We start from the raw sequence: 22,152 nt of genomic DNA on the forward strand, positions 1-22,152 counted from the left end.
GGGCGATCCCAGAACCGCCCTTAGTTGGTTCCACCCCTTTATAAAAGGCCAAGGGGACCTGGGTACCCTTGGATGGTGGATTGGAGATTAGGGTTTTTTGTGGGAGTGGGGGATACTCCTCCTTGAATATTGGTTGATTATTTTTTTTTTCCAGTTGTTCACCCCCGGGGCATGTCGATCTTAGAGCTACTTTCCGTTTCCGGGGGGACGTTTGTTTAGTTGCCGAGCGCAAAAAATCTGAACGAACTGGGTCTTTATTTACCTTGTCAAACTGCAAACTTCGTTTAGTATTTTTAGTTTTAACTGCCATGAATTCTTGAATAGGTTTAGGTCTGGAGACGATGGCTACTGGGCCAAAGAACTCGCACGGCTCGTCCCCCCATATTCCCTCCGCAACCGGTTGGGCAGGGTCTTGGGGTAGGGCCGTACAGAATTTATTGATTGGTGGTTCGGATTCGTCCGTAGATGGTAGTTTACTGGTAAGAGGCCTCCCGGCCGTCTCCGAACCCACTTCGGAAGGAGTCGGAGACCGCCGAGTGGCCTGAGAATTAGCTTCGGGATGGTCTGGCGTTAACATATTGATATCTGTTGGGGGCGTGCGGACCTGAACGGAACCGTGTACAGAGGATAGTGTTGAGCTATTGTTTACATTATTTGGAGGGATTGAACTTAGAACATTAAGATGTATATTCTGGCTGAGTATGGGGTCTTGTGTATATCCTAGTTGAGAGCCGGTGGGGGAGGGGGTGATGGGGGGGTCAAGGCTCTTACCAGTTTCCATAGGCTCCTGGTATATACTTTCAAGAACGATTTCTACGCTATGGCTGGAGTTGGGGTCGGGGCGGAGGTAGAAATAGCTACCCAACTTCAGGAGGGGGGTCTCTATTTTCGAGTGGATGAAAACTCTTCCATCCATGAGCCGGGTAAAGAAGAAAAGGGCTGTTTCTAGGTTAAAGGAGGGGTCTGTGGAGATGGAGTTGATCGACTCCTGTAAGAAAAGATATTCGTATCGAGTTGGGTTTTCACCTGCAAAAAAAACTTGCCTGATTCCAGCTATGGGGAGTTTTGGGGGTGGGGGGGAGGGTTTAACTGAAATTTTGCTTTTTTTTGCTGTATCTCCTCCTGAATATTTTTCATAGATATCATCATCAAGGAGTCTATACCGATTAGAAGTGCTAATATTATACTTACCCACTTCTTCATCTGTTGAAGTGCGGGTCACCTCCTCCACCACCCTCCTCTTCCTCTGGCCCTCGGGATATGGTGTGGGGGGAAGAATCTTTTTCTTCTTCTTGGGTGACTTGGTTGAAGCTGGGGGTGGCGGCTGTGACCCGCTGGCGGTGGCTGCATCCGGACATAGAGTGGCGCCTACCTCGCCAATATCAACAGAGACAACGGTTGGATTGGGAATTTCATTTATTTTTTCCATGGGGGGGTCTTCTGGCGAATCCTCTTCGTGGATAAATAGTTTATTTGAACCGGCGGAGGAATCGGGTCCCTCCTCGCCGTTACCGGTATTATTGTCAAGGCCTACGACGACCCGGGCGATGTTGTCCCCCCGAGGGGGTGGGGAATCCGAAAAAGATTCATCCGTCGGTATTTCTTCTATCATTGACAGGCATGGTTTAGTTAAAATATCGGCCATTATGTTTCTGACAGGGGTCCGGTATGGGGGGGGTATGGGGGGTTGCGAGCCGCCTACTGGGGGGGTAGAAGCATCGTACGGTACATTTGAAAGTGGTTGGGGAGTACCAAACTCATGGTCCCATGAAGGTTGTTCCTCAGAAATTTTATTTGGGGTACTATTGCTGTTAAGTACTTCATCTAATTTATCTTTAGGGGGATCATCAGGGGCATCCGGGTCTTTTATCTCAGAAGTATTTAGTATGGTATCCAACATGGCGTCTGTCATGGCATCTGTCATGGCGGCTGAGGTCAAGTTGTGGTTTGTTATTAGTTAATTGATTTTAATTAATATAAAGGCTTTCAAGAAGAGTTTAATATTTTAAATATTATAATACTATAGTATAACAATTAATAATGTCTTATATAGTAGCTGGCACTACTAGAAAACAGTTATTAGGAGTTAATATACTAATTTACACTTAACAATAGACTATTCAACATAAACAATAAGCGGCCATTAATTTCTTGGTGCAAGGACGGTCAGAGGACGTAATCGTAAGCAACAAAAAATGATATTTTCGATCCTCAAACGGAGCCTGCAAGAAAACACAAAGGAAATACAATGGGAAATATGGCGGCTAGTGACTTACACTTGTCCAGTGGTGGTATACTAATATATATGATATAAACAGCTCAAGGCTTTAATGTTTAGGACGAAAAATTGAATGACCTCTCCCGCTGAAAGACAAAACCGAATGCGACTTGCATGTTGAGCTGTTGCAAAGCTAGAGTCGCTTTTATGGTGTATCGTTGTGTCTCTTGTTTGGATTATTTTGTTTGGAGTAGCAATTCACTTATGCAATGTTCATCGTGGTTCAATGAGCTAATGTTATCACAAAAAATGTTGGTACAGTGTAGGCCTGGGAATTGTCGGGCAAGATGGCGGCTTCATTTATCATAATTTTATACACTATTGTTGCTATTGATCAATAACAATATCCTTTTACCGGCGATCGTTAATGGCATGGGTTAGACCAGCGATCGTTAGTGGCATGGGTTCGACCTGCGATCGTTAGTGTCATGAGTCAGACCAGCTTTTTAGCGGCAAAGGACGAGGATGCCTGCATGGTGCTTGCATGCACGGCGTGTCAGACGGGGTAGGAGAGGTATGAGGTTGCACAATGGCGGCAACTTTATAGACTGTTGGAGAAATGTTTTTCCAAGTCATCGGCAATACTGTTGAGCTCACACAACTTAATCTACGAAACCGTTCTAACTTTATAGACTATCGGGAAAATCGTTTTCCAAGTCATCGGCAATACTGTTGAGCTCATACGATCTTAATCTACGAAGTAGTTCTAACTTTATAGACTATCGGGAAAATCGTTTTCCAAGTCATCGGCAATACTGTTGAGCTCATACGATCTTAATCTACGAAGTAGTTCATCTTTGGTTGCCCGTTTTCCCTTCTTGGACCTCCAGCAGGATAGCATGCTGTGTATCTTCAGTTCCAGATTCTTTCCATGTTCACATTCGCACTTGTCAATGTCTTTCTGTTCTAACCCCAAATGCAATGCCAGCATCTGCCATTCTTTACCAAGATTCTTAGAAAGAACAAGGAATATCTGTTGAAGTTCGTCTACAAAATAAAATATAGTTATACATGTAAACAACTTTGAATATTGGATTGCTAATTTGTTTTACTCGGCAATAAAATATTTATTGCAAAACAACATTTCATCAAATGTATACAACCCTATAGAATATCCAATATCGCATCTCAGCAATAATGGCAATAGTCTAGTCCAGATACTATTTATTATTCTAATAATTATTGTTTTGGCATGCATTAATTTTTATTATCATCTCAAACATAGAGTTATCACTCAGTTAATATTAATTAAAATAGGAACAATCAATATCATCCCACATTCAGTCTGTTATACTGACTTCGATGGCGTAGACGTTAAGCCAATGGTTTTAAGTCTAGTAGGTACTGGGTTTGCATGCCGGTACAGGCAAGTGCGTTACAATGACTTAACAGGGAGGTCTAAGATCACAAAACTATCTTCTCTAGCTACTAGTGACCATTAGCAACTAACCGTTAGCTCCTGGCCTGAATAGACAGCTCAAAAGGTTGAGGTGTATATACAAAGCAGCATGCCTAAAACTTAATTGGCTTAAGTTAGAACAGTTAAAAGTGTGATATTTCAAATGACATAAGAATATGTGACGCGATGTCCTTTTGAATGGAAATGACGTCAAACTTGACACGAGTTTTGTAAAATCAGTACGACTCACACACGAGTATAATAATTTCTTTATTATTCATATTGTTTATGTAGTACACGTGTATTTTAAGCATATAGGTTTTATGTAATTAATGTTTAATTTCAGGTTCTTAGAGGAGTATGTACCTTTAAGTATGGTATTTAGTATGTATTTCATTAATGTTTATTTTCAGGCTGTAACAACTACAGGTTGAACAACATATCACTATAATTAACATTTTATCACCTTTTTCTAGTATTGCCCTGTACCTGTGATATGTTCGTGTATGCTGGTCAACCACGCGTGACCACATCAGTGCAGTCAGTGTGAGCTCTTTTGGTAGCCATAGCTACAATACAAACACCCAAGCTATCTTTAAACTTTGACCCTTGTCTCTTTCTCTCCCATTGGATAATTAACACTCACATGTATCTGCATGCTTTCTTTGGACTAACAAAGACAGGACAGAATTATTTAGTATTTGAAGAAACAAGTTCAGATAAGAGAGAAATAGTAGAAGTTTAATTTAAAGGTTAGTATTAATTTGTTATAGAAGATAAACTTAAATAATAATAGTAAATGCCTAATTTTCTATTCCTGGTAATGATTAATGAATAATTCAACATATAATATTTAATAATAAATCTGCCTTTTAATTATTATGGATTACAGGGCGTGACATAATGAATGTCAGCCATCTTTGTTTTCTGCTGTCAAAACTATATATTTTATGATTTAAGTGAAGTTTCTGTTTTAGTTGTTAGCTTATCTGAGTTAATAATTTAGCTACGTTTAATCAATGTGTTTTATGACGAACTACACCAAAGCATTGGTTTTGGAATGAATTAGTTTAAATGTTTTAGTTCTGAATGTATAATAGATATATGGAAACCATATACTAAACAATTGATATTATGAATTTATTTTTATGCAGGTTTCCCCAGTTGTTATGGAATATATCAACACAATGCCTACGTGTAATTCATATGGTATGTTAAGCTACAGGTTAAGTCTAATATTTATATATTTGTAATTTTAAATATACTCTTGTAATTTATATCCTTTCTTTCATAAACTCATTAATGATAAAGCTTTATTACGTCAAATAATAATTATAATTACAATCATTTAAAATAACCCTATTTACTATAAATTATCTCCCCTTTGCTATAATCTGATTATAATTGGTGGTCACGAAATGATTATTATATATATATATATATATATATATATATATATATATATATAATATATATATATATATTATATATATATATATATATATATATATATATATATATATGTATGTTAACATGATTAATAATCGTGATGACAGTATTTAGGATAAAGAGGATGATGATTCATAATCATCAGAATGATAATTAATGATTAATGACGGTTTTCTATGATTTGCAATGTGTTTCATTAATATATGCCTGAATGTTTGTTTTACCTCGATAGGGATATATTTGTATTGTTTTTACCATATTGTTAACGTTTGTGTTTTTAATCCTTGCAGGGTGTGTCTTGTGTCTTATGTTTAATAAAAGATGATGCCCTAACCCGTAGCTGGTGTTGTGAACTTTGTTGAACCTAGCTTCACGCACAAAATACCGACTGCTACATTATTGTTGTTTTCTGTATGAATAACAAGACCCAATTCAAAATATTTCAGCTATAACTAGAAGAAGACGACAAAATCACATCATATTTCAAATGCACAGTCTGAGTTAGGACTGGGGAAGTAACGTCATGTTCCCAAAATTACGTTATTACACTTGTTATTACACTGTGCTTCGTATCATTATTATTAACCACGTGGATAATAACGTGTTTTGTTCTCTGAACGCTGGACAGTTTTGAGTCTATAGTTTCTTTTGAAATGTTTTATTTGATGACTATGAATGTATAAGTCTATAATGGAAGTTTGTTTTGTTTAACGACACCACTAGAGCACATTGATTTTTTAATCGACTATTGGATGTCAAACATGATCATTTTGATACAGTCATAGAGAGGAAACCCGCTACAATTTTCCATTAGTAGCAAGGGATCTTTTATATGCCCCATCCCACAGACAGGATTGCACATACCAGGGCCTTTGATATACCAGTCGTGGTGCACTGACTCGAGCGAGAAATAACACAATGGGCCCACCGACGGGGATCGATCCCAAACCAACCGCGCATTAAGCGAGCGCTACGTCAATAATGGAGTGTTACCCTAGTACGTTTGCTTAAATGTTAATAAACGTAGTGCCGTGACCTCGATTAATTTACATCTAATTTGCAAAGTTATCAAATTCTGAAAGTATGTGATCCGAAAAATATCATACTTTGATTACACTGAATATGCTAGCTAATATATAATATATAGAGATTATTACCAGAGTGTTTTTTCGGTATTGTCAATATCATATATTAGGAATAAAAATTGTATTATGTGAGCCTCTAGAGAGCATAATATATATATTTTTTTTTTATTCCTAATATATGATATTGACGATACCGAAACACACGAGGGTAATAATCTCTTTATCATATGGAGCGGGGCGTAGCCCAGTGGAAAAGCATTCGCTTGATGTGTGGTCGGTCTAGGATCGATCCCCGTCGGTGGACCTATTGGGCTATTTTTCGTTCCAGCCAGTGCTCCACAACTGGTGTAACAAAGGCCGTGGTATGTACTATCCTGTCTGTGGGATGGTGCATATAAAGGATCCCTTGCTGCTAATCGAAAAGAGTAGCCCATGAAGTGGCGACAGCGGGTTTCCTTTCTCAATATCTGTGTGGTCCTTAACCATATGCCTGACGCCATATAACCGTAAATAAAATGTGTTGAGTGCGTCGTTAAATAAAACTTTTCCTTCCTTCCTTCTTTATCATATAATCTCAAGCTCAATATGTGTTTTTGTAATCTGTATACGCAACTTTAAATTCCAGTCAGCAATTACGCGATATTCAAATGACGTAAGAATAAGTGACGTCAAACCTGAATGACGTCATTGTGGATATCCTTACATAAAAATAACCTAGTGCTTACTCTTTTTTTGTTTTCTGAACATTGGACGGTTTTTAGTGTAAACTTGCTATAAGAATGTTTTTGTTTAATGACTACGAATGCATACGTCAATTATGGAGTGTCACCTTAGTAAGTTTACTTAAAGAAACGGACCCTAGTTTTTAAGCACTATTACTCTGGGCGTAGATGGGGTGTGGTGTGAACATGGAAGGGGAATTTATACGAGTAGTATTTTTGTGTAGGGTTTTGAATCTGCCTGTTGATCGTGTCATCTAGGAGGCAAAATTGCATTTTGGCCTCTTTTAGTAGTGCGTGCGTGCGTGCGTGCGTGTGTGTGTGTAATAATTATTACCTTTTACCGGGCTTTCTGGCAATGATAACTGCGAAACACTCCGAGTCATCTCTGCCAATATATCTGGATATGAACGGTCACGCGCGAATAGTTTCTCTACAGCTGCTGTTGAATATCTACCTTGAAACGTAAAGTTGTAAAAGCCGTCTTTCACAGTCATTGACTTGATTTCATTTGCATGAAACTGATCCGCATTTTGGTAACGTGTTAAACTTCGTGACTCGGTTGGGACCACACTCTGATGTTCTGTTGTAAACACAGTCTGTGGCTTTGTTGTGAGTCCGGTCTCTGATTCTGTTTTGACCAAACTCTGTGACTCACTTTTTACCAAACTCTGTGACCCTAGCGATGCCTGTGACTCTCTTGTGACTGAACTCGGTGATATTGCTGTTGTTGAAGTTCTGTTTTCAGCACAGTGGGTCGCTTCCTGATATGTTGTTCTCTCGGTGCATATGACTGAGCTAGTGGAAGATCCTTCTGTTGAATGTGTCGTGTCGTGCCAAGTCACGTGCCCAGACTGACTTGATCGCACGGTGTTTTGTCGTTGCTGACGATACAGCTTAAAGGCATCTCCTTTCTGATCATCGTCTAGGAGTCGTATACCTCTGTGTGAACCCTGCCGTTCATCATTTTGATGACAATAGCCTGGTAGTGTATCCAAGTCTTTAAATTCTGTAATATATATAATGTAATGCAATGTAATGTATATCGGGTCATTAATAAAAAAGCATGTCACTTTTTGGAAGTTGAATACAGGGAAAAGTATGCAATCAGGGATTTATCGAAGATGTTTTTGCCAGGGTCTCATGTCTGAAGGGATTGGAAAATTTAGTAAGAATAATTCATACTTGGGATATTTTTCAAGCCACCGAATGATGTAGTACACAACTCTTGAATTAATGTATTGGAACAGACATAATTAAATATATATATATATATATATATATATATAAATATATATATATATATATATATATATATATGGACTTTTTAGAATAGAAATTGGGAATTTTCAGTGCTACTTTATTTTGGGAAGGGGCCTGTGTTCGAATCCACAGAACGCCTGGATAAATCCCTGGCAATGCACACGCAATTAGTGATAATATAATTTCTACTTAACATAGCATAGCTTACGTTTTTTAACGGTGCATGATACAAAGCTAAATCATAGGGTATCGTGTGATATAGATTTGTAACGTATTAATGTCATTTGTTATATTTAATGTTTTTCTAGTATTCTAAAAATTATTACTTCATTAAATTACTTTTTTCGCTGCTGATGAAATTGTACGATTAAATTAAGAGGTGCACTATCGAGCTCACGCCCAAGCCCGCGCCACTAAAAAAACCCCTAAAACACACACAAAAATAAAAATACGCACAAAAAAAGCAAAAACAAAGTACATAAATGTGAAGGGTGTTTTCCTTGATACAAAGTTCATAGATATTAAAGTCTACCTCGGAAACCCAAAACGTCTCCATCCATCATTATAACTGCTTCATCCAAATGAACTGTTCCCTCACCGTCCAACGAGATCCGTCTAAAAATGCCTTTGTCATTGTTCCTTTCGCTGTGTGAAAACATGCACACAACGAGTGTGTTATAACACCTGATACCTGATTCAGAAACAGTGGCACAGTTACGCAGAGACGTTCCTTTAAAGACAATGTTCATTTTGAAAACCCTCAAGTTCAGTATCGTCGATAAGAAAGTCTTCAGCTGCAGTACCGTGGTATTTCGCGAATTATCTATGGCAATAATCAGTGGTGGATACCAGCAACATCTGATCATGAGTTTTATGCGATTTTCAAGTACAACCACCTCGATTATCCCATCAGACCTGATATAGTATTCTTTCAACCGTTTGTTATCGTCCATTTGCGTTCCAGAGTGACACAATTGTAGATCAAAAGGTCTGGCTCCGATAGACGAAGCTATGATATCCTTTAATTGACAAACTTTATCATTTTTGTACATGTCCACGATTCTGGAATCAGTGCTATCATTTGCAAATATCATTTGGAATGTGGTTTTCTTTGAGAATACAACCTGTATCTCGCAGTTGCTGGTGAACGAATCTAACTTCGCAAGATTGTTGATGTCTGGTACTTTTGTGTTGTTTATTTTCAGCTTTAAAGCCTGTGGATGTTTCTTAATGTGCTTTCCGATTTTATACCGTAGATATTCTGTTGATATATTTCGTTGTATTACGATGGTAGTCCTAAGGCCATTGTAGACAGCAACAATAGGTATACTATCACCTCTTTTGGTCTGAATTGTGATGGTCTCTGGCACGCGACGAAATACATCAATCTGAGATAAACTCACTTCATCGCTAGGAAACAAATAACCATTGTCCTCTAAAATGCCAGTATCACAAGAAATGACAATCTCGTCTCCTTGATGCAAAATGTTTGGAAATTCTTTTCCCAACTGCGAATATATTTTGTCTTTTACTTCCCGAACAGAGTCCGTGCTCGTGCATTCCAGGTAATACAGAAATTCCACTTTTGGTGTTACATGATAACGACATTTTAAAGTTATTGGTCGCTGATTGATGGGTTTGCATTCTACAAGGTTATTTAAACCGAGGTTAATAACCTTTTCTGCAGAACTGTGAACAATTCGTCCTTGTACAAGCAAACATACCTTTCCTTGATCTTTCTGTGCCTGTTTCTCTGAAATTGCATAAATCAGTTGAGACACAGTAATGTGTTCATCTACACATACACAGTAGAGAATTCTGGGATAATTATCATGATAACAGTTTATTAGTAAAAATAGATTTCTCTTTGTATATAACCGATCCACTATGACTGCAATCTTTTTCGTACTGTCAGAACTGACTATTACATACTCCGGTAGTACATTCAACTTTCCTGATAATGAGTTTGTGTCCATAAGATCATCTTCCAAAACAATGCGACTGGCCTGCAGTAACTCAAGAGGAGCGACTGGCTTCCGGAAGTCGAATACGTGTACCGGGGTTGTACGACGTCTCTGGTTCAGAAATGGCGATTCAATAAAAGCTGAAATGAAGGGATCAATAAATCAATGGTGTCATTAGCGTGGCAACTGGGAATACCCTCTTAGTGTCCAAAACATGCCAGTTTATATATTAATTTAAGTTACCCATACACCTTAAAATGAAAACTTTCTATTTAGAGGAAGTAACTCCGTTTAGCAAACATTGACAGAAGATCAAAATGAAATTAGGACAGTGAAAATTTGCTCAATTTAAGTCTTATTTGGCTTAACATACACCCTATTTGCATTAACATTTCTTATGAAACATATTTGAAAAACTAGTGACGTAGGTACCGATACCAAAAGTTGAACCCATTTGGTTTATTATGGGGAGAGATCATCAACCAACGTATTTGTTAAATCTCTTTACGAACCTTGCTCGCACAGTATATTGATGGAAAGAAATAAGGATACTGGAGAGCATATTTTATTCACCACTAGGGTTGTAATATCTGTGTAAAATAAAAGATTTAATATTGGATTGAATGTAAGTAACACGGTTAATTTGCTAACACTATGGATCAGGATTTTTCGTTGCACTCATTCTATCTATGCTGGTACCATTTATGTAATTCCTTATTTTTTCCATGTGTGTGTGTGAGTATACGATATATTTTAGGTTGCACCTGGGGTTGTAGTTTGTTTGTTTGTTGTTGTTTTTTGTAATATATATTTACTACAGTTACATTAGTATACCAAAGTGTATTGGTTATTTGAAATTATAACATAATTGGTACTGTCGATATTTTAATATATTCATCGTCTGCTTAACTTACCTGGAATAACATCTGTAAAATTGAATATAGATTCCACCGATGGTGTTCCCCGGATGTCGGAGGTTTCACTGCCAGTCTCAAAAGAGAAATCAAAACGTGGGATATTTCCAACATAACTGGAACTCGCCCTGTTCGACTCGCTCATACTCTGACTTGCATCGATTGTGCAACACCTGTGAATATTACAAAAGACGGCAACATTATGAAGGTACATTTGCCTGGCCTCTGCTTCATAAAACTGCAAAAATTATCGGTAAAATGTGCGAAATCTGTAGGACATATCCAGGTAAGCATGACAATAGGTTCGTATACCTGAGATAATTAAATCCTTTAGTTCATGTACAAGTACATTCTAACTGTGTGAGTAATCAAACGTTGATCAAACCAGTTATAACAGATGACAAATGACGGAACTCTAACAGGAAGGAAGGAAGGAATATTTGGTTAAGGACCACACAGATAATGAGAGAGGAAACCCGCTGTCGCGAAACACTGGTTTACTCTTTCCGATTAGCAGCAATGGACATTTTATAAACAGCATACCACAGAGGATAATACATACCACGGCCCTTTCTGGGCCCACTGATGGGGATCGATCCTATACCGACCGCGCGTTTATTAATAGGCAAAATTTAAGTTTGTTTTGTTTAACGACACCACTAGAGCACATTGATTTATTATTCCATCGGCTATTGCATGTCAAACATTTGGTAATGTAGACATATAGTCTTAGAGAGGAAACCCGCTACATTTTTCTATTAGTAGCAAAGGATGCACCATCCCAGACAGGATAATACATCACACGGCCTTTGTTAAACTAGTTGTTGAGCTCTGTTTGGAACGAGAAATAACCCAATGGGCCCACCGGCGAGGATCGATTCTAGACCGGCCGCGCATCAAGCGAAAATGACAGAACGGCTTAAGTGCTTGATGTGTGTGTGCGTGTGTGTGTGTGTGTGTGTGTGTGTGTGTGTGTGTGTGTGTGTGTGTGTGTTAAGAGGTATTTTCAAGAATAACGGACCAAATATATATTATTTTACAGAATGGTTAGTAAAAATTAAATATTCAGTATTCACCTGCCGTAGGCGGTCACTTTCTTTTATCCTCCCAAACAATTTTTAATGTAAATGCATTTGTAATATGCGGTCACCTGATAATGCGGTCAGCGGCCACCTAAATTGGATCCCAAAATACCTGTGTTAAGCGGCCACAATTGACTATTCTGTAAAAAAAAAAAAACCAATATATATATATATATAATGTTATATTAAACAGCAACGACAACGTGCAGAAAATAAGCAATCTTTACTCCTTCATGGATACTGGTAACCATTCAGTCCGACATCTCCACTGTGTAACCCCCCTCCTCCCTCTCTCCCCCAATGCTGGAGCAAATCGTCAAGTTCGGGCAAAAACGATTGAGATATTCAGGAAAAATGAGCGTGGCCTTTTCACCACGTATTTATATCACTTCAACCACAATATTAGTTGAGCTGAACAGTTCAGGCCCTTTTAAAGGCCCCTATGGGCAACCTAGGGAGACGTGTCAACACCAATTAGGTCCAATTAACGAGCTACTCTCGGCCAACTAATTCCAAACCTAGACGTAGCTCCCTACCTTTACATTTAGATCGACCGTTCATTCATTCATCAAAAATGCGCACCCATTCTCTTTGGCTTAATCCTACAGGACATTCCAAATTCCATAGCACCATACCACCCTCCGCCTGTTACCGGCTACGGTCGGACTGTGTACTTTTTTACTATATTTGTTGTACTATAATAGTAATAAAAATTGTGGTTTAGTCGTAGATTTACGTTTACGTGCAAAACTATGCTTACTATGTTTTGTGAAATTGGTCCCAGTTCTCTATATAGTTGTTTTGCAGTGATCTGAATAAATGTTGTTATCCAGATTCGAGCATTTTGCCTAACCCCTACGTACCGTACGCCTTTGATGACAGTACATCGCAAGAAGTAGTAATTAAATGAAAAGAGACAACTAACTTGTGAGAGAATGGATTTCAAACGATGAAATTCACACTTTTCAATTACATTTCATTATTTCTGAAGATGGCGCCATGTTGAAAGTTGATTTATAGTAAACAATAGAACACACCCATTACAGTACACACGGTAAAAAAAGAAAGAAAAAAGACAAAAAATATTTTAAACACTAAAAAAGTGACAACCTGTATTCAGCGGCCACTTGTTTTAAGCGGTTACTTTTGAACACTACCATGTGTGGCCGCTTATGATAGGTTTGACAATATATATATATATATATTTATTACCCCAGCGGTCACTCATAACAGGAATTCCATATTTTTTGCCATTGGTTTATTTCACGTAATACCTCTGTGAGTGCGGTTTCGACATTGATTTTAACGAACAATACTATTGGTAAGTCTGACGCTTACAAACCAATGACTTTGTCGGTACTAAATATGACGTTATTACGATTTGACAAACCCAAAATGACGTCATGTAGTTTAAAGAGTTTGCGTTTACGGGTCTCTGTTTTTGGTGTTAAATTAATAAGAAAATGTCATTTTAATGCAATTCATTATAGAGTTTGAAGCAGAATAAAGAGAACTTGTGTGTGTTTTTTAATTATCTATGAACGTGATTAAATTACAACGTTATAGTAATTCTCAGAACAGTGCGTATTTAGTGGTTTACATCATTTCTATACAGGTTGGCCTTCGTGCATGTGCGTGGAAAATAAAGGTTTTCAGAAAAAAAATATAGCTGTGGTAATAAATAGAATAACAAACTCGGTTCCAGTTATTATCAAATTTATGTCCCTCGTGAAATAATTGACAACTGAAAATTATTTCACTCGGGACATAAATTTGATAATAACTGGTAACTCGTTTATTATCCTCTATATACGTCACGATATCAAAATGTTAATAAATGTGATATGATAGAACATGATGGTACAAAGTTAGTCTGTCGAAGGCATCAGTAAATATTTACTGTTCTGTAAAGAATAATGTTATACAACAACGACAATGTGTAGCAAATAAGCAATCTTCACTCCTTCACAGATACTGGTATCCGTAGGTAATTCAGAGGCATGCTTCCCAGACATTTTGTTTTTAAATAAATGAAAGAAGGAATGTTTTATTTAACGACGCACAACATATTTTAATTACGTTTATATGGCTACGAACATATGATTAAGGACCACACAGAGATAATGAGAGGAAACCCGCCGCCGCCACGCAATGGGCTTCTCTTTCCAAGTAGCAGCAAGGGATCTTTTACATGCAGTATCCCATAGAGAGGATAGTACATACTATGGCCTTTGATATACCAGTTGTGGAGCACCGACTGGAACAAGAAATAACCCAGTGGGTCCACCGGTGGGAATCGACCCCAGACCGACCGCACATTAGGTGAGTGCTTTATCACTGGGCTACGTCCCGCTCCCTTTTTAAAAATAATGATGCACAGAGACACTTTATCACTGGGCTACGTCCCGCTCCCTTTTTAAAAATAAAGACGCACAGAGACACGTTATCACTGGGCTACGTCCCGCTCCCTTTTTAAAAATAAAGATGCACAGAGACACTTTATCACTGGGCTACGTCCCGCTCCCTTTTTAAAAATAAAGATGCACAGAGACACTTTATCACTGGGCTACGTCCCGCTCCCTTTTTAAAAATAAAGATGCACAGAGATACCTTTTTTCAGGGCAGTTTAGTGTTGTATATTGTGAATAATGAATTGAAAAGGAAGCAATGTTTTATTTAATACAATTTAATTACGGTTATATGGCGTTAAAATGTCATTAAAACCGACACTTATAACGGGCGGGGGTCACGGGACCCATGTGACACACACACCCCTCCACTCACACACCCGCCCTGAATCCGCCAATAGCGCTGACCATCCTGAACACCCCAGTGTACCAGAACGCCGATGTGGTCTATTAATGACATGGGGGGAAAACCCTGTTTTTGAACCGTCTACAGGAAAATAACAAAGAATTAAAAACTATTTTTAAAAATAAAAAGACATTTTGGTTAACAAAGTATTACAGTTATAAAACATTAATAGAAAAATATATTATATACTGTGTGTAAACAGTAAATAACTGACATAAATATTATATATTCTTATGAATCTTCATAATATATGATTCATTCTTTTTACATATTTAGGTCAAGTTGTTACAAAAGTCGGCTTGGGCTACTCAGGCTACTTAGTTTACACGTTTTAATATATAGGCTACAAAACGTTTATAATTCTCGAGTTTAGGGTATTTTGTTAACTTTGGGAATGGGTTTCAATAAATATATATTAGTGGTTATTTAGTTTAACAATTTTTAAAACTGAAAATTCCAACATAATGACCTACTCGGCTAGATTGCTGTATCTGACACGATGACACACATCTCGCTCGGTGTTTCACACGTAGTCACTTACTGCTATATGTATACAACGAAACATTATTTACCTGATGTATATCTGTGCTTAAGTTTATAACGAGAACATCATCCACTAATTTAAATAATTAGGAAAATAATATCAAATAACCAGTCGACAACAAAGCTCGATTCAAGATCTAGCATTAGTTCTTTCTGAGATGTGTTCCGGGATATGCTAAGGGGACACGACTCTGTATGAATAGCATACATGACTCTCTCTCTCTCTCTCTCTCTCTCTCTCTCTCTCTCTCTCTCTCTCTCTCTCTCTCTCTCTCTCTCTCTCTCTGTCAGCAACTTTTGCATTTATCTTAACTGTTCTTCAAACGTTATAGTTAGAACTGTAGATCGCTGATGTGACGTCACACGAATTATACAGACAACCATGCCGCGAAAGGAGCGACGAAGAAAATTGCTTAAAAATACTTTATTTCATGAAGCTAAGCGATGTAAAAAGCTAGATGGTTTTTTAAAGTAAGTTTATCTTGAATTGTTGTCCATTGGTTTCTTCCCTAGGCTATATATTCTTATCTACTAGGAAATTTAACAATTAACTTTGATGGCATCAGCCATGTAGCATTCTGAAATTTCCCGTGGCGCCCTTCCATTAGTTATGAGCGCTTGAAAGTTGTCTGTTCAACATTGCATAATGATAGCCTAATAATGTTTGCTTTCAAATTGTACTACTGATCATCAAAATTAGTAATGAAAAATAGGCTCTGTCATTTTTATGTGTAACTATAGAGAGTCGTTCCTAGAGTAGTGCCCTTAAATTACAGTTGTATTTTACAAGTGCCCTTTGTATCGTTTATATATATATTATATATATCTACCTTACCTAGACAGTCGTTGCTATAGTGCCCATTAGAGTTATATTTTACAAGTGCCCCTTTGTATCGTTTTTATATATATCTGCCCTACCTAGGGCCTAAAAAAAAAAAAAAAAGTTGTGTTTAGGGTAACCCGACCGACCCTAACATTTTCAGCCGACTCTACCTATTTTATTGATAAAATTGAAAAAAAAAAAAAAAAAAATTTTTTTTATAATTAAAAAAAGTATTAAAAAAATCCATACGTGAATAACATCCATATTTAAAATTATTAGTCTATGATCGAAACTGGAATGAGTGATAACGAATGCAGATGAAAACGCAAATTTACGTCCACGGCAAAAAGTATTACCGCCATTACCAGATTTACAAAAATACCCACGATTCACAATCTGTGGCACTGGCAATCCCAAGGCTATTTTTAGACTATAACACTACCAGCCAATGAAATGATATCTTATACAAGAGTAATATTTGGGTAGATTTCCTTTCAGCACATGATCGAACCGGCTTTTGACAACGACGCATTCGGACCGAGAAATTCTTTGGACGACTTATAATTAATAAATGTATACGACTTGAAATACTAATGAGAAATGCATCGTACGACCGATAACAATGCTCCTTTGCATATAAATCGTTTACGAAACTATCCCAGCTGAAAACGTTGGTGTTCCGATCGAATAGTGATAAAACTGAACTATTTTTTCGGCGACGAACGTTCGTTTTCGCCTCAGTCCTTTTTGGAATGGTTTCGTTTCCGCGAGATTGAAGGGCCGTTAAAACTGAACCGTTTTTGCGGGCAACAATGGTTCTATTTTGTCGCGTGCTTGTTTTGCTTTGCGAGGATGAAGGGCCGTTTAAACTGAACCGTTTTTGCGGGAAATGAAGATTCCGTTTTGGCGCGGTTCCGTTTCGGACCGTTGCGTTGGCGTTTAACGGAATGCGGCAAACATTTATGGATAAAACCAATAAATATGCAGGAATAAAATTATTTTATTAGCCTAGACAGTCATTGCTATAGTGCCCTTTACAGTTATATTTTACAAGTGCCTCTTTATATAATAACCACTGGTTATATACAAATAAAAGTGTTATAATACATGCACACTTTGATTGTTAGTGGTCACGTGACTAATCGGCAACAGCGGATGTCCTACACCCAGTGTTTATTAGCTGTAAAGGTTACATCCATAATAAAACTCTGTTTTAATTACGTTTTAGTTTGGCCTGCACTGGTAACACAGTTTCAACTCAGGATGGAGTCATTGCTACTGGTAACACAGTTTCAACTCAGGATGGAGTCGTTGCTACTGGTAACACAGTTTCAACTCAGGATGGAGTCGTTGCTATGTGTAACACAGTTTCAACTCAGGGTGGAGTCCTTGCTACTGGTAACACAGTTTCAACTCAGGATGGAGTCGTTGCTATGTGTAACACAGTTTCAACTCAGGATGGAGTCGTATCAGGAGACACAGCTTCAACTCAGGGTGGAGTCCTTGCTACTGGTAACACAGTTTCAACTCAGGATGGAGTCGTTGCTATGTGTAACACAGTTTCAACTCAGTCGTTGATGGAGTCGTTGTATCAGGAGACACAGCTTCAACTCAGGGTGGAGTCCTTGCTACTGGTAACACAGTTTCAACTCAGGATGGAGTCGTTGCTATGTGTAACACAGTTTCAACTCAGGATGGAGTCGTTGTATCAGGAGACACAGCTTCAACGCATGATGGATCCGTTGTTACTGATTTCAATGATCATTCTTACTTTGACCTTGGAAAAATCGTTAAAAACAAAATTGATGTCCGTCACTTTAGTGATAATGAAAAGTGCAAATACATGGAACAACATTTTGTGCCTCCGGTGGGATATAAAACATTTTGTTCACAAGTTGTAAGACAAAGGGGTGATGAAAAAACACTAGTTTTTAGGTCTCAGTGGCTGGACGAGTATACATGGTTAGTGTTCAGTCCTTTATTAGAAGGCGGACTCTGCAAGTACTGTGTTATGTTTCCGCCCCGCAATAAAAGTGTTGGTGTCTTAGTAAATAAAGCATTTACAAACCTCAGAAAAGCCAAGGGCTCAAAAGATGGTATTCTAGATAACCATATGCGCCTTGACTACCACAAAGATGCCCTGATTGCTGCAGAAATAGCCAAACAGAATTCGAGTAAACCCTCACAACAGGTGGATTGTATCTTAGACCGGAAAAGAAAACAACTGTTTGAAGATAACTTGCATATTTTGAAATGCATTGTTGATGCAGTTGTTTTTTGTGGAAAACAGAATATTGCGCTTAGAGGACATCGAGATGACAGTAGTAATACAGCTTCTAATCGTGGCAATTTCTTAGCAACTCTTGATCTCATGGCGAAAAGTGATAAAATTCTGCACACTCATTTAGAAAGAGGACAACAAACATCGAAATACACCAGCAAAACTATACAAAATGAAATTGTAGTCCTTATCGGAGATTTTATTCGACACCACCTAACATTAGGCATTAAAGCTGGATCACCTAGTCCATTCTTTTCCATAATGGCAGATGAGGTTACTGACACATTTGGCAATCAGGAAATCCTATCTCTTTGTTTGAGATTTTTGCAAACAAATGACGTAAATAATGTTGAAATTATCGAAGCATTCTTCAATTACTCGTTTTTGAAACGCACCACAGGTAAAGCAATATCTGAAAGCATCCTTGATATTTTGCGGGCAAACGAACTAAACATTGATAACTTACGTGGGCAAGCTTATGATGGTGCATCAGCCATGTCTAGTGAGGTCAATGGTGTAAATGGGAGAATTCGAAATGTTGCTCCGAAAGCTCTATACACACATTGTAACAGTCACGTTCTAAACCTTTCGATCGCAGCTTCGTGCAAGATGACGCCTGTTAGAAACATGATAGGTTCATTAAATGAAATATACTTATTATTTCACAATTCTCCGAAACGACAACGTTTTTTTGAACAGGTACTTGCTAAACTAAAATGTGAAAGTACCAAAAAGAAACTTCTTGGTTTATGTAAAACCAGATGGGTGGAACGCCACAGTTGCTACGACACATTCCATGAGCTGTACTCAGAACTGACGACATGCCTGGATGCTATTGTTAATCCTGCACTATATCCTGACATATATGGTGAAGAAAATTGGTTGTGGGATGCCAACACGAGAACCACAGCTCAGGGATTGTTAACAACCATCAAGTCATTCCCATTTATAATGGCATTCTTGACCATCAAAAGTTGTCTTCTGTCTGTCATGCCTATAGCGAAGCTTCTGCAGTGCAGTGATCTAGATTGCTATGAAGCCTACAATCTCATTGGTCAGTCGGTTACTGACTTGAAATCGAATAGAAGCAACATCGATGGCATATTCAAAGATTGGTACGGTGAGGCTGTCAAACTCTCCGAAGACATAGGTGGATATGTCACAATGTCACGTGTAGGTGGTAGATTTCAGCAACATCGTGACAACATTCCAAGTTCCACTACAGAGCAATACTTCAGGAACTCGATAGCTATTCCCTTTTTAGACCACCTTATCACAGAGATGGAAAGTAGGTTTTCAGAGGATGCCTGTAAGTGTCGTCATTTGTTTGGCCTTATTCCCAAATTGATTGTCAAAACCAGTGACATAGAATTGTTACATACAGATCTGCAGTTCTGGAAAACTGACCTACCAACACCACTTAACCTCAAATCAGAACTAGGTAGCTGGAAAAAGATGTGGACATCTATTGGCAATGAATCCTCCTCAACAGATTCTACGAATATGAGTTTCCAGGAATCAGTGATGCAGTGGTCAAGAAACAGGAAATGTTCAACAGATCCTGTTCCAGATTCGTTGTTGCAGTCATACCGAGCATGTAACGAGGCAGTCTTTCCCAACGTGAAAGTATTGCTTGCCATTGCCTGTGTAATGCCTGTTGGTAGTGCATCGGCAGAACGTTCGTTTTCTGCACTACGGCGTGTCAAAACCTTCTTACGAAATACCATGGGAGAAGACAGACTAGCAGGACTTGCCTTGATGCATATTCATCATTCTATGAAAATTGACATTTCTGAAATCATTAGCATGTTCTTACGAAAGCATCGTCTCAGAATGTTTCAAGAATCCATCATGGCAATTGTGTGAGCAAAACGTTGGTTGTCATGTCGCTTTCCCACTAGATAGATATGATTATTTGCTAGTGATTAGTGCATCGTATATACGTGTGAAATGGGAGATATGATTGATTTCCCTATAATGGCAATAGAGTTGGCTTCCCTTTAGGATCGATAGAGGGGCCAAACAGGCGTTGAAGGTCTAGTAGCGAATGTTTTATAGTGACTACACCTTGTAATCGCGATTAACCAGCTATTTTGTTTACAATGTCATCTTTTAAGAACTTTATGCCCCATCCTCGATTATACAGCCAGGGACCCAACAACAGGATGGCATCGTTATTTTTTAAACATATTTCTTATTCACTTCCCTGTCGATAGGCCTAACTGAGGAATATCTCAAATTGTGTCCATTACACGTTGCCTGACAATGGCACTGGACTGCGTGATGTGTAATTATGTTGATTGTTCTCTAATACTGGTATATATCATTATCAAAACAAGTTGTTACTATGGAATGCTTAATGGTTGTGCATAATATTGATAACTGCACTGTGGATAGTTCATCGTAACTATTAGTATTAAACTACATATGAAATTGTCTCCGTTACACATTGCCTGACAATGACAGACTGGGCTCCCTGTTAAGTTATTTTATTGTGCTGAATGTTGCGTTGATAGCAACTGAGAACATTTGGTTGCTATGGAATTGTTCAAGTATTGTATACATATATTGATACGATCTCGCTAAATACCATCGACGTACAGTATTACTTTTTTAATACTGATTTATAGTGTGCTTCTGTATTTGTTGCATTGATAATTAAAATTATTCAGTTAACAAATTAAGCTATTGTTATTAAAACAATATTATACTCCTAACTATTGCGTGTTTGAACGGATGTTTATGAAAATGTTACCTCCGATTTGTTTGCGTATTTTCACCAAAAATGTATATATTTGCATCGATCGATTAATTATCAGTATTAAATTTAATATACATCATGATGTATGATTTGTTACCAGAGTTAATTGCACTAAAAATATGTGCATGCTTGCTCCCGAAACTGGAGCTTTTATTACCGAGTCAGACCACGGTAGAAATCGTAAGGTTAGGTGACGTTGACGTGTTTTTCTGTAGTTGCATTATTAACTACTGCATAGGTTCTAAGGTGAATGGTGTAGCTAGCGGTATAGAAAACGGCAGCTATAAAAAATATTGTTTAGTGTACACTTCCGTTCCTACACTGATAATTATATACACAAAGGAATTCATATTAATTGTAAATATCAAAACTTGTAGTAAGGTGCCCTTTTGACGAGTCAATGTGCCCTTCTTTTTTGGTCCCCCCCTAAAAATATTTCCTGGATCCGCCCATGCAGTTGTGGTAAGTTTTAAAGAAGACTTCTAACAAGTTGAATCCTTAAAGGAACAGACCCTAGTTTTTAAACACTAAGGCATATTTTTTAACCAAGACCCTAGTTTCAACCCGTACCAATTTTCACTAACTTTCGTTAATTTACAAACCTGTAACAAATTTGGATAGAACAGAGTGAAGTAAGAATCTGTGACGTTGAAATACCCTTAAACATAGACAAAAATGCGACTTCACAATTGTTACTTCACAGACGCACGTGCGTTTTAAAAAATATGAAAAATGCATTTTGTGGTATTAGAAACACCAGGATGACCAGAAACACTT

General features: G+C 37.9%; 4 protein-coding genes across 4 annotated transcripts; 2 read left to right on the forward strand and 2 right to left on the reverse strand.

Annotated features, from left to right (window-relative positions):
- Positions 1–262: 262 nt before the first annotated feature.
- LOC121366254 (histone-lysine N-methyltransferase 2D-like) lies at positions 263–1,924 on the reverse strand (the record flags this gene model as incomplete). Its single annotated transcript, XM_041490767.1, has 2 exons — positions 1,196–1,924; positions 263–604 (listed from the first exon to the last, which is right to left on the reverse strand). Coding segments are annotated over exons 1-2 (1,071 nt in total), but the record flags the coding sequence as incomplete, so codon positions are not given.
- A 3,634-nt stretch (positions 1,925–5,558) lies between these two features.
- Positions 5,559–15,666, reverse strand: LOC121366255. The gene is made up of 5 exons (XM_041490768.1): positions 15,540–15,666; positions 11,072–11,244; positions 8,726–10,297; positions 7,268–7,939; positions 5,559–5,578 (listed from the first exon to the last, which is right to left on the reverse strand). The coding sequence occupies exons 2-5, from the start codon at positions 11,214–11,216 to the stop codon at positions 5,559–5,561; spliced, it is 2,409 nt and encodes an 802-aa protein (XP_041346702.1). The 5' UTR covers positions 11,217–11,244; positions 15,540–15,666.
- Positions 15,667–15,878: 212 nt separating this feature from the next.
- On the forward strand, positions 15,879–18,234 carry LOC121366256. Its single transcript, XM_041490769.1, has 2 exons — positions 15,879–15,981; positions 17,562–18,234. Exons 1-2 carry the CDS (start codon positions 15,893–15,895, stop codon positions 18,232–18,234), a joined length of 762 nt encoding a protein of 253 aa, XP_041346703.1. The 5' UTR covers positions 15,879–15,892.
- Positions 18,235–18,344: 110 nt separating this feature from the next.
- LOC121366257 (52 kDa repressor of the inhibitor of the protein kinase-like) lies at positions 18,345–20,480 on the forward strand. Its single transcript, XM_041490770.1, has one exon. The coding sequence runs from the start codon at positions 18,345–18,347 to the stop codon at positions 20,478–20,480; it is 2,136 nt and encodes a 711-aa protein (XP_041346704.1).
- The last annotated feature ends 1,672 nt before the right edge of the window (positions 20,481–22,152 follow it).

The sequence above is a fragment of the Gigantopelta aegis genome, unplaced genomic scaffold (assembly GCF_016097555.1).
Source record: "Gigantopelta aegis isolate Gae_Host unplaced genomic scaffold, Gae_host_genome ctg5101_pilon_pilon:::debris, whole genome shotgun sequence".
Lineage (NCBI taxonomy): Eukaryota > Metazoa > Mollusca > Gastropoda > Neomphalida > Peltospiridae > Gigantopelta > Gigantopelta aegis.